The 13038-nt window shown below is 41.7% G+C and overlaps 1 protein-coding gene across 9 annotated transcripts in view; it reads right to left on the reverse strand.

Moving 5' to 3' along the window:
- The window catches only part of PHF20 (PHD finger protein 20), a 137023-nt gene that overhangs the window by 86686 nt on the left and 37299 nt on the right, over positions 1-13038 (reverse strand). For all 9 annotated transcript variants that reach the window (XM_081255482.1, XM_081255474.1, XM_081255475.1 and 6 more), the window contains 2 exons: positions 10587-10758; positions 9621-9705 (listed from right to left, as the gene is read on the reverse strand). In XM_081255482.1, the coding sequence (XP_081111608.1) occupies positions 9621-9705; positions 10587-10758 (257 nt within the window). The remainder of the gene's footprint in view (positions 1-9620; positions 9706-10586; positions 10759-13038) is intronic.

The raw sequence follows: 13038 nt of genomic DNA on the forward strand, positions 1-13038 counted from the left end.
TGAAACACTGAAAACGTTTCCTCTAAGATCAGGAACAAGACAAGGATGTCCACTCTCACCACTATTTTTTTTTTTTTTTGGTACACGGGCCTCTCACTGCTGTGGCCTCTCCCGTTGCAGAGCACAGGCTCCGGACGCACAGGCTTAGCAGCCATGGCTCACGGCCCCAGCCGCTCCGCAGCATGTGGGATATTCCAGGACCGGGGCATGAACCCGTGTCCCCTGCATCGGCAGGCGGACTCTCAACCGCTGCGCCACCAGGGAAGCCCTCTCACCACTATTATTCAACATAGTTTTGGAAGTCCTAGCCACGGCAATCAGAGAAGAAAAAGAAATAAAAAGAATACAAATTGGAAAAGAAGTAAAACTGTCACTGTTTGCAGATGACATGATACTATACATAGAGAATCCTAAAGATGCCACCATAAAACTACTAGAGCTAATCAATGAATCTGGTAAAGTTGCAGGATACAAAATTAATGCACAGAAATCTCTTGCATTCCTATACGCTAATGTTGAAAAATCTGAAAGAGAAATTAAGGAAACACTCCCATTTACCATTGCAACAAAAAGAATAAAATACCTAGGAATAAACCTACCTAGGGAGACAAAAGACCTGTATGCAGAAAACTATAAGACACTGATGAAAGAAATTAAAAATGATACCAACAGATGGAGAGATATACCATGTTCTTGGATTGGAAGAATCAATATTGTGAAAATGACAACACTATCCAAAGCAATCTACAGATTCAATGCAATCCCTATCAAATTACCAATGGCATTTTTTACAGAACCAGAACAAAAATCTTATAATTTGTATGGAGACACAAAAGACCCCAAATAGCCAAAGCAGTCTTGAGGGAAAAAAGCAGAGCTGGAGGAATAAGACTCCCTGACTTCAGACTATACTACAAAGTTACAGTCATCAAGACAATATGGTACTGGCACCAAAACAGAAATATAGATCAATGGAACAAGACAGAAAGCCCAGAGATAAACCCACACACCTATGGTCAACTAATCTATGACAAAGGAGGCAAGGATACACAATGGAGAAAAGACATTCTCTTCAGTAAGTGGTGCTGGGAAAACTGGACAGCTACATGTAAAAGAATGACATTAGAACACTCCCTAACAGCATACACAAAAATAAACTCAAAATGGATTAGAAACCTAAATGTAAGACTGGACACTGTAAAACTCCTAGAGGAAAACAAAGGAAGAACACTCTTTGACATAAATCACAGCAAGATCTTTTTTGATCCACCTCCTAGAGTGATGGAAATAAAAACAAAAATAAACAAATGGGACCTAATGAAACTTAAAAACTTTTGCACAGCAGAGAAAACCATAAACAAGACGAAAAGACAACCCTCAGGATGGGAAAAAATATTTTCAAAGAAATCAATGGACAAAGGATTAATCTCCAAAATATATAAAGAGCTCATGCAGCTCAATATTAAAAAAACAAAGAACCTAATCCAAAAATGGGCAGAAGACCTAAATAGACATTTCTCCAAAGAAGACATACAGATTGCCAAGAAGCATATGAAAAGCTGCTCAACACCACTAATTATTAGAGAAATGCAAATCAAAGCTACAATGAGGTATCACCTCACACCAGTTAGAATGGGCATCATCAGAAAATCTATAAACAACAAATGCTGGAGACGGTGTGGAGAAAAGGGAAGCCTCTTGCACTGTTGGTGGGAATGCAAATTGATACAGCCACTATGGAGAACAGTATGGAGGTTCCTTAAAAAACTAAAACTAGAATTACCATACGATCCAGCAATGCCACCACTGGGCATATACCCAGAGAAAACCATAATTCAAAAAGACACACGCACCCCAATGTTCACTGCAGCACTATTTACAATAGCCAGGTCATGGTAGCAACCCAAATGCCCATCGACAGACAAATGGATAAAGAAGATGTGGTACATATATACAATGGAATATTACTCAGCCATAAAAAGGAACGAAATCAGGTCATTTGTTGAGACGTGGATGGATCTAGAGACTGTCATACACAGTGAAGTAAGTCAGAAAGAGAAAAACAAATACTGTATATTAATGCATATATGTGGAACCTAGAAAAGTGGTATGATGAACCGGTTTGCAGGGCAGAAATTGAGACACAGATGTAGAGAACAAATGTATGGACACCAAGGGGGGAAAGTGGAGGGGTGGTGGTGGTGGTGGTGTGATGAATTGGGCAATTGGGATTGACATGTATACACTGATGTGTTTTAAATTGATGACTGGGGCTTCCCTGGTGGTGCAGTGGTTAAGAATCCGCCTGCCAATGCAGGGGACACGGGTTCGAGCCCTGTTCCGGGAAGATCCCACATGCCGCGGAGCAACTAAGCCCGTGCGCCACAACTACTGAGTCTGTGCTCTAGAGCCTGCGAGCCACAACTACTGAGCCTGAGAGCTACAATTACTGAAGCCCGCGTGCCTAGAGCCTGTGCTCCACAACGAGAGAAGCCACCGCAATGAGAAGCCTGTGCACCGTAACCAAGAGTAGCCCCCCGCTCACCACAACTAGAGAAAGCCCGCGCGCAGAAAAGAAGACCCAACACAGACAAAAATAAATAAATAAAATAAATTTTTTAAAAAAACTGATGATTATTAAGAACCTGCTGTATATAAAAATAAATAAAATTTAAAAATTAAAAAAAAAGAATGGATAAACAACAAGGTCTTACTGTATAGCACAGGGAACTATATTCAATATCTTGTGATATACCATAATGGAAAAGAATATGAAAAAAATAATGTATATATAGGTATAACTGAATCACCTTGCTGTATACTTGAAACTAACACAACTATACGTCAATAAAATAAAAATTTTTTTAAGTAAAAAAAAAAAAAATTTAATAAAGCCTTGAGGTGACTCTGGTGCATGATGAAGTCTGAGAACCACTGTTGTAAACAACGAGTAATTACCTACTGTTTTACTCCTTGTAATTACAAAATAAAAGTGATTATTTGGGGCTTCCCTGGTGGTGCAGTGGTTAAGAGTCCGCCTGCCGATGCAGGGGACATGGGTTCCTGCCCCGGTCCGGGAAGATCCCACATGCCACGGAGCGGCTAGGCCCGTGAGCCATGGCCGCTGAGCCTGCGCGTCCGGAGCCTGTGCTCCGCAATGGGAGAGGCCACAACAGTGAGAGGCCCGCGTATCGCAAAAAAAAAAAAAAAAAAAAAGTGATTATTTGTTACAAGTGTCACCAACACAGAAAAGTGGCTAGCAAACAAGACAGACACAAGGATACACAGCTGGTTTTATATATATATATATATATATATATATATATATATATATATAAAATACTTATACAAGTATATATAATTGGTTTGTTAAAGCAAACAACAAGATGACAGGCTATGATAAGCATTCTACATAAGGCACATCAGCAATGATTGATGAACACTTACAGCAAAGGCCTGGGTTCCGGTCTTCCTGCCTCTATTGTGAGAGTGTTGGCAAGCAAAGGAGCAATGATAATAAGCAAGGCTGTGGAACTCTATACAGACTCTTTTCAAGCAACCATGGCAAAGCTCTGGCCAGTCTAAGGATGGGGGTTTGGGGGTGGGGACCTTAAGAACCCAATTCTCAAGAAATCTTAAATATTAAGCATGCCAACAGGCCACCCAAGCCTATACTTTCAACTATCTTATCAACAAAGTTCATCATCAGTTACATCAAAATGAAAATTGTCCATTTTTACAGACATTTCAAACATCCAGAAGGACAAAATACTACCCAAAAGTCCAACATTTTCAGCTACTTGAAGTCAATTTTGAAGCTTACTCCTCACAGCAGGCTCAGAATGGAGGCCTTAGATGAAGGGATGGACACCGAGTTCCATGGAAGTCTACAACAGAGCTAGAAGCAGAACCCAAGCCTGTCTGCTGAACTCTAATTCTTCTCCCACCACCCCACACTGCCTATTCCCCAAGTCCCTCGGCCTCAGTTCCAAACCCCAAACCCAGAGCACCACTGGCCACTCTGAAATGACCCAAACTATGGCCAAAGGTGCTCAGGGGCCACTGTCCTTAGATAACAATATCCTGGCCCTGACCCTTTTTACTTCCAAAGAACTACTAGGGATCATCTTGAAACTTTCTCCCTTGATCATGCACATAGCCTAACCTGGGCTTCAATAAATCAGAGGGAACAAAACAACACATCCCACAGACAACAGTGGTCTAGACCCACTTCTGGAGAGAGGCTCCAAATCTACTTTAATGGTTTCATGAATAAAAGAATGTCTTCCCATGGAATCCTCCCAAGGGTGGCTGGCAACAGAGCTCTCCCATGGCCACAAACAACATCTAACAAAAAAACATGTAAATGACAGAATCCAAAATAAGAACATTCTTGCCACAAAGGTCACCTGCCTCAAGTTCCCTTAAGAAGCTCCCGTCTTTACCAGATGAAACAAAGCTTCCTGGCTTTGCCCTCTGGGGGTTAAGAACTCAGCATATCAGACAACCTTACAGAAGTCAGTAATAGCAGAAGGCATGTAAGAACAATACTAGAGATGTATAGAAAGCTCATCTTCTCTAAGACCAAGGAAACAGGTGACTCTAGAAAGGACAGATTTCTGTTGCTCTTGATATCTACCATAACTGTGACTCAGGGCCCTTTTACTACCCCGCTCATTCTCCAGGAGTCAGAGAATTCCATAATATCATGGATAGGAGCTTTCAAACATGGTTTCTCAAAGTCCCGAGGTTCCTACAGATGTGCCTAAGGGGGTGGGCAGAGGGATGGGATAAGTGCATGTTTGCAGACAACCTCCCCCTAAGTCTTTTCCTCTTAGGAATTTTACATAATGGGCTTAGGTTCTGTAGCCAACAATTTCCAAAAATGCTCATCTAGTCCAATTCCTTCTCCCATTTCTAACTGCTCAGATGAGTCTAGAGCAAGGAGAGTGAACTGCTTAAAATCATCAAGCAGAGACTGGAACAGGGCCTGTCTCCAGTCAGGGCTCTCAAGACACCACCGGGCTCCAGGAAGTACAAACCATCTACACTCAACCTACCGGATCAGGTGCACGTACACACACACACTCCGCCAGCGAGCATCTGGCCCTGACAACTTCCGCTGTTTAAGGAAAACCCTGCTCCAGAGAAGCGGCCTGGTGCTGTAGGAACTGCAGTTTCAGGAAACTTGGAGCACCACAGACCTCCATGCAGACCTCAGGCTACCATTTATCTATATGCTCTGTAACCTCAAGCAGTTTCTCCTGTGAGCTCAGTTCCTCATCAGTAAAATGTGGATGGGGTTGACGGCAACAACCTTTCCACGTTTGTGTGAAGACTAAATAAGATCAGATATGGAAGTTGCTTAGCAAAGGGACTGTCACAGAGCAAGGGATCAATATGTGGTTCTAATTACCATCATCTACCAAGTCACTTTGACAGAGAACCTCCTTCCCTCCATAGAAGGTAGGAGCCGAGCTAGCAGCTGCACGTATGGGCCTAAATTGTCCTTTTATCTCTATTCAAAGCTGCTCATAGTCCCAGTGTTCCCACATTTCAAATGTAGGTTCAGTTACAGCATGAAGAAAACAAAAAATAGTAACTGCTTCAACCAGAGACTCTAGAAATAAGACCATTTCCATAAAATCTCCCAGTTTAAATGCAGATTTAGGCAATGAACAAAGAGATTGAACTGGGGTACAAGGAGGGGACGAAGGGGCACGTGACCCAAGGATATGCATAATTTTAAGGAAGAGGGACCTGATTCGCCTGCGCACTCAAGTTAACCACAGATCAACAGGAAGGAATGATTCCTCATTTTGTTGTAAATGTGAACCTACTTTCAGTTTCCCCCAGAGAGAATGCCTTGCAGAGCAGGGGCACAAACCCCCTGACAGACAAGCGGCTCTGACATCCTCGGCATAAAAACGGAGAGCTGAGCAGAGGTGAGGTCAACTCACCAGAGATGGCTTCCAAACAAATATTCCCTGGAAGCAGAATCCCTTCTTTTTCTCCAACACAGACCAAGGATCTAACAAGGCTACCAGGTGTGGCTGCCTTCACACAAAATGATGCTTAACTGCCATTGCCAAGGAATCATTCCAGATGAAAAGGGCTAAATAACATGGCATTGCTCTCCCCAGTTTCCAAGTGCTAAATAACTCCCTTAAGAAACTCTGAAAGTTGCTATCAAAAACTCAACAGATGACAAGCTTCTTTTCTAGAAATAAGACATTTCTTGACAACTTATTCATGTAAAACAGATCTTTTGGGGTTTTTTTTCCTTGTGTTCTTCCAAGCTTCTGCTTAGAGAAAAAAAAGAAAAAATGTGTCTAAAGTCCATCAGTGTTAACTCCCTGTGACAGGGATGAAGGAAAATACTTTAATAGTGCAAAAAATAATAGTGCTGAAAGCTGTCAACGAAAGACTGAATGTAAAAGTAAAAAGTGTACATAGTTGTAAAAAAAAAGGAGTTTTAAAACATGTTTATTTTCTATGCACTTTTTTAATTTAAGTGATAGTTTAATTAATAAACATGTCAACTTTATTGCTGCAAAAAAAATAATTAAATAAAATAAAAAATAGGGACTTCCCTGGTGGCGCCGTGGTTAAGAGTCCTCCTGCCAATGCAGGGAACACGGGTTCAAGCCCTGGTCCAGGAAGATCCCACATGCTGCGGAGCAACTAAGCCCGTGTGCCACAACTACTGAAGCCCGCGCGCCTAGAGCCTGTGCTCTGCAACAAGACAAGCCACCACAGTGAGAAGCCCGCACACCGCAACGAAGAGTAGACCCCGCTCGCCACAACCAGAGAGAGCCTGCGTGCAGCAATGAAGCCCAACGCAGCCAAAAGATAAATAAATTAAATAAATTTAAAAATAAATAAATAAATAAAAGTTGCTATCTGGTTGTGATTCAGTCATGCCGGATTCCCAATGCCAGCAGCCAGGGCTCTCCACCCTGGCTAGGGCCACTACCCACCAGCCTGCTCAGTCAATGCTCAGCCTCAGCAAAACCATCAAGGAGGTTAAGAACGGCAGAAAAATCAGACCAAGCCTTCCCAAGATGAAGCTATAGAAAGTGACTTCACTATATCCCCAGCCTCCTCCTAGCAGCACCAAAAACACAGAATAACTTTTACAGGAAATAAAGGCACCACCTTGCCTGCAGAGGTTCTTCTCACAGCACCATTAAGCCATGGTGGCCCCTGCTACAGACGGAATGGAGGCAGGGCAGAAAACACCAGGGAAAGAGTGAAATTAGAGTCCAGCATTGTCCCTCCCAATCCTGCAATTGAATTACTAGAATAAATCATGAGCTAGAAACTGCCAGCTCCCCTGGATTAAACCTAACCCAAAGGCAGCACCTAAGAGTCATTATTTCATCTCAAAATCAGGCACAGATCTGAGCACCCGCAAAGGCTAGCTTTCCTTCGCAGTCCACGAGGTAGCAATAATGCCACACAGCTGGTTCCATTAACTTTCAGGATTGCCCCTCCCCCATGTCCCTCCTTCTCCTCCCTCTTCCAATTAATCTCAAGAACCAGAAAGGATGGCAGCATAAAACAGGATTTCAGACTCAAGAACTCTGGGGAAAACAGGTTCTCCCAAAAATATCCACTCATTTTCAATGTCCTCCAGTTACCTAAAATTCACTGAACAGAATTTGAAGCTTATAGAACTAATATATTAGGGTAGCAAATGACCATTGTAGGAACAAATTACCTCAAGACTCTCCCTCCTATAATTTTAGCTTGTGGAGGAAATGAACTGAAAAGATTTTTTAAAACAACTTGCAAAGCTCTGGTTGCCGAAGTTTAAAAGACATTTAAAAACCTTAATTAACTATGGCCAATAATTCGGCCAATGACTTTTAGTCCTTAAATGATCACTTCAAAAGATTTCAGACGTAGGGCTTCCCTGGTGGCGCAGTGGTTAAGAGTCCGCCTGCCAATGCAGGGGACATGGGTTTAAGCCCTGGTCCGGGAAGATCCCACATGCCGTGGAGTAACAAAGCCTGTGCACCACAGCTGCTGAGCCTGTCATCTAGAGCTCACGAGCCACAACTACTGAGCCCACGTTCTACAACTACTGAAGTCCACGCACCTAGAGCCCGTGCCTTGCAACAGGAGAAGCCACCATGATGAGAAGCCCACGCACCGTAACGAAGAGTGGCCCCCACTCGCCACAACTAGAGAAAGCCTGCGTGCAGCAACGAAGACCCAATGCAGCCAAAAATAAATAAATAAAATAAATTTATTTTAAAAATATATTGGCTATATTACCTGTGCTGTACAGTAGTATATCCTTGTAGCTTTTTCTTCTATGAGTTTGACTTGATTTTCCCCATATTAAGTGAGATCAGTCACCATTTTAATTAAAATGGACCTATAAATTTTATTTAATGAGTGTTTGATATAATAAACTATGTCTTTTACTAAAAGGATTTAAAGCAGCTTAATAACATGTATGCTTTCCTTTAAAATAAATTTTTAGGTTAAAGTGATACATATGAAAAATAGTAACAGGATTTTATTTTGAACACTGGCTTATAAAGTAACTTAGGGAAACAAGGGACTATCCAAAAAGACAATCAACCATGAACAGGAGGAATCAGTAACTGTTTAGATAACTTGGAAGACACAACCTTGCTTTGGAGGCCTGTGGTAAAAGAACTGTGGTTTAAGGATAACCTACATCTGTCAACCCACTGCTGGGACTGGGGGTGGAGTGAATGTAGCAAGAGAGGAACTAAAATTTCTGCTACATGCAAATGTATGTTCATTTTTGACCATTTCAACCTATTCTCAGACAAAACTTCTTGGTCACCCCAAAGTCCAGCAGAGTGCTGAATAAATACTTGAATAACTTCACTGAATGAAAAATCAATGTGGCCTTAGAGTCACCCCTAACACTGGTACTAAGAGGTCTGTTTGCCCTAAACATTCACTGCAGGAATCATGGACATACCACAAACATCTTGGTAGAAAATGTTAAAAAAAGGAAAAAAGGTATCACTTGAACCCCCAGTGTGTTCTGTGTGTGTCCGGATGCTGACCACACATATTACCTTCATGACCCTCCTCTTCTCTTGCCTTTGTATTAGCAAAATGAGCCTCTTTGGGCCATGTTCCCGGTCCTGACTCCTCACATGTTCTAAACTCTGGCAAAGGCATTCCAGCTCAGTGCTCTAAATCCCAGTATCCCAATTCAACTAGTAACTCTGATACTACAGACCACTCTCAATCACCTTGCATCCACAAAGCACATTTTTAAGAAAAGTTTGCTGTTTGCTTCATTTCTTGGCCGTTCACTAATAACTGAGGAATATTAGGGACTTATTTCATCTATTATATTAGGAACCCCTAGACGGCAAGAACCTACACACTTCCCAGCGGAGTGACAGATGAACCATGACTGTTTTAGAAGGCAAAGAACCAAACTCCCCCTCTTTAACCTACCTTTCTCTCCATTTATAATTTCTTCCTAACTCCTGACAGAGTAATTAAAGAGAGAGGATTCCTAGGCAATAAATACATACTGAAAATATACTCTCAAACTCCAATATTACAAACTCACCCCTAAGTCAAGAGTAAAAACAATTACAACTCAAATGCCTTACCATCCTTGTTAACAGCAGTGACTTTGGCTGGGTAAAAACGACAATCAGACCAGCAAGCAAGGACCTGCTCATTTATTTGAAATTCCTAAAAAATATTAAAAAACAAAAAAAGATCCTGTTACCAATCCAATTTCATAGGACATACATAGTAACAGAATTCATAAAAGAAGCTGAAATTGACAAGGGCAGGAAGGGGAGATGGCTACTGGGATGCAGGACGATGTTTCTGCTTTTCAGCACTGGGAGCCAAAACAAAAGGGCTGGACACAGACTTTTGCCATTTTAAGAGTTCTGGACAGCCACAGCACAGCACCAGTGATAATCCTATCCTGTCCCTGAAAGTGAGTCTAAGAGCCCAGGACCACCAGGGAACACACCAAGTACACAAGCTGGAAGGAGAGAGGCTACTTCATCTTAAGGGAAGCAGCATTCTTGCCACCTAATGCCATCCACACTTTTAAAGGGTCTTTTGACAAAGGAGGCACTCATTCACCATTAATATTTCATACTGTTTTCCCAGCACACAGTTTGCATTGCTACATTTTGAAGAATGAATATTCTTCAAGGTCTTATAAAAGACCTTAATATGAGGCTAGCACAGTGCTCCACATGGAATGATTGCTTAATAAATGATCAGACAGCAGATGAGCTTACTAAATGATCTAAAGGGACACAGTGGTGTAAAAGAGAGAGAAAGTCCCCATTCATCATCAATGCAGTCTCAACCAAGTTAGTTTATGAGCTGTCAAATCAACCACGTCATACAAACAGATGGCAGCTGAGATTCTTCAACAACCCCGCCCCACCGCTCCCCGGGGCCATGGAGATCTCAGAGTTGCACTACAAGCCTAAATAAGGATGGTCCCCAGCTGCTATAGACTTTCACACTAAACATCAAAGTCTGGAACATAAAGTACCTAATGGCTGACCCCACTCATTACTGAATTGCCCAGATTTGTTACTCACAGATGATCCTTCCTCTTCATGTAAGCCCTCTTTCCTCAGCTGTATTTTCTCTAAAGGGCGTAAATAAGGACTGTCCCAGCAGAACCATTCATCATAACGATGGTTCCAACGCTTGAAATGGATGAGTACTTTTCCTTCTTCGTAATCAATATCTTCTATGTGAGCTGGATACCTGAGTCACGAAAAAAAAAAGAAAATTAAATGCCTTTAATACCCACCCAAAATAATCAAAACGATACCCTTCCAAACCTCTTCCCAAAGGAGTAGGTCTCAAAGTACTAAATAAAGCCTATCATTTACAGGTTCTGTGTCATTGTGTCAAATTGAAAATTATGAAGGCTAACAGACCTGGGGTTCAAATCCCATCCAGGATATTCCTTAGTCCGTGATTAAATTAACCTTTCAGAGCCTGAGTTCCTTCATGTAAAGTGGAAGAAGGATACCCAACACACTGTGTTGTAGTGCAAGTTAAACAAGATAACATATACACAAGACCCAAGCACAAAGGAGGCAGGAAGCAAACATTTAACAACTAGATTATATTTTGCATGTGTTAAAAAATTCAAATGACCATGCAGCCCAGATTGTGTTAGTCTCAATTTTAAGAATTTTAAGAATTTTGTTATCTACATATTGGAATACTATGAAGTTGTTAAAAAGAAGATGGCTCTATGTCATGACATGGAAAGCTCTCCCAAGATCAACTATTAGATGAAAAGAGCAAGGTGCAGAAACTGTGTATGGTAAGTAAGCTACTGCTTATTTTTTTAACAAGATGAAAAAGAATATATATATTCATACATGCTGAAATATGCATAAAACATCTAGAAGAATACACAACAAACTAACACTGGTTACTTGTGGAAGTATGGTCAGTTCACTAGATGGGCTCTTTCAATCTCCAATCCACTCTTCTAGATTGACAGTTGGGAAAACCAACAACTACATTTGCTTGACTCCCTTACAATTGGCAATCAAGGTCATGGAGACCTGTGGATTTGGAAGCAACTGTAGCGGCCAGACCCAGTGCTCCAGTGCAGGACCTCTCAAACTTTCATGCAATGCAAATCATCAGAGGATCTTGTTAAAATGCAGATTCTGATTCAGTCGATGGAGCTAAGGTCTACGAGCTTAACACAAGCTCCCAGGTGATACTGACATGCTGGTCTACAGTGGCAAGGGTCTAATGTCTAGTCACTGGCTTCTTGAGTGTCAAGCAGCAATGGTGGGGGTGGCAGTAGCAGCAGTGAATTCCTGGCCTCCAGATCACAGCTCCAGTGGTGGGTCCTTCAAATTTACACTCTAAGGGCAGCCCCCGTGGGTCCCACTCCTCCAGCTCTTCCAACAATTTTGTAAGTAGCCAATTTCTTGTGTTAAATCCTTCTGTGGTTCAAGTACCCAGAATGGTTTCTGTTTCCAGCATTAAACCTGACCGATACAGAGGGGAACTGGGTATAGCAGCAGGGAGGGGCAAAACTGGGATGGAGACCTTTTGCAGTATACCTTTTAATACTGTTTCATTTTTCAACCATATAAATGTATTGCTCATTCCAAAAATAAATAAATGGTTAAAAATAAAGAAAAATAAACATGCACTTGTTCTCTTAAATACACTTGTACTAATCAGAATGCTAGTCTAGATTGAGAAAGTTTACACTCTGCCTATTCTTTATTTTCTCCCTACAGCTTGGACACGCACCATTTCCTTCTTCTTACATCTAACACTTAGTACCCTACTGTCCTAATAAATATGTGCTACCTAAATGAAAAGGCCTGCTTCCATGTGTCACCTGTACACTGTGTCCTCTTCAACCCTATGCTAGTATCTGCTAAGGCAGTACGCTTGGAGTTAACTAACCACAGAAGGTTGCAGATACTGGGCATTCAATAAACATTCAGCAAATGAATTCTATTCTCCCTATTCTTCCCCAAGGTCGAGTGTCTTGTCAGTTCTTCAAACCCAAAGCTCTCAGTCTTCAGCTACCCATTCCAATTTCAGTCACTCTCCAAGTTCAGGCCCCAATCACTTCATGTGGGTATTTCTCACACAGGACTGACAGGGTATGCTTTTCAAAATTCCTAATGGTATTATGCATACATTAATTGCTCAAAAAATATTAACAAAAGGAATAAACAGCCCTGAAACTAGTCCCCCTACGCCAATCCAACTTACACACAGCTGCCATAAATATGAGCTATCTTGACTAAATATAAGCTATCTTGACAACAGACTAGCTAATTGTACGATCTCGTGAACTGAGTAGTACAATGGTACGACATAAAAGAGGCTTCCCTAAGTCTATTCCTCCCTATAAAATGAGGAGAAGGATATGGATATCTCAACTGCATTCCTCTTGCCTTCTCATTCAGTCAGCCTACCAGAGACTAGTAAGCCTCCCTAACTCACTCCTATTCAAAGCCCCTTCTTTAGTGGTTTACTATCTCTAGCAGT

Source organism: Mesoplodon bidens (assembly GCF_964165515.1).
Source record: "Mesoplodon bidens genome assembly, chromosome: 15".
Taxonomy (NCBI): domain Eukaryota; kingdom Metazoa; phylum Chordata; class Mammalia; order Artiodactyla; family Ziphiidae; genus Mesoplodon; species Mesoplodon bidens.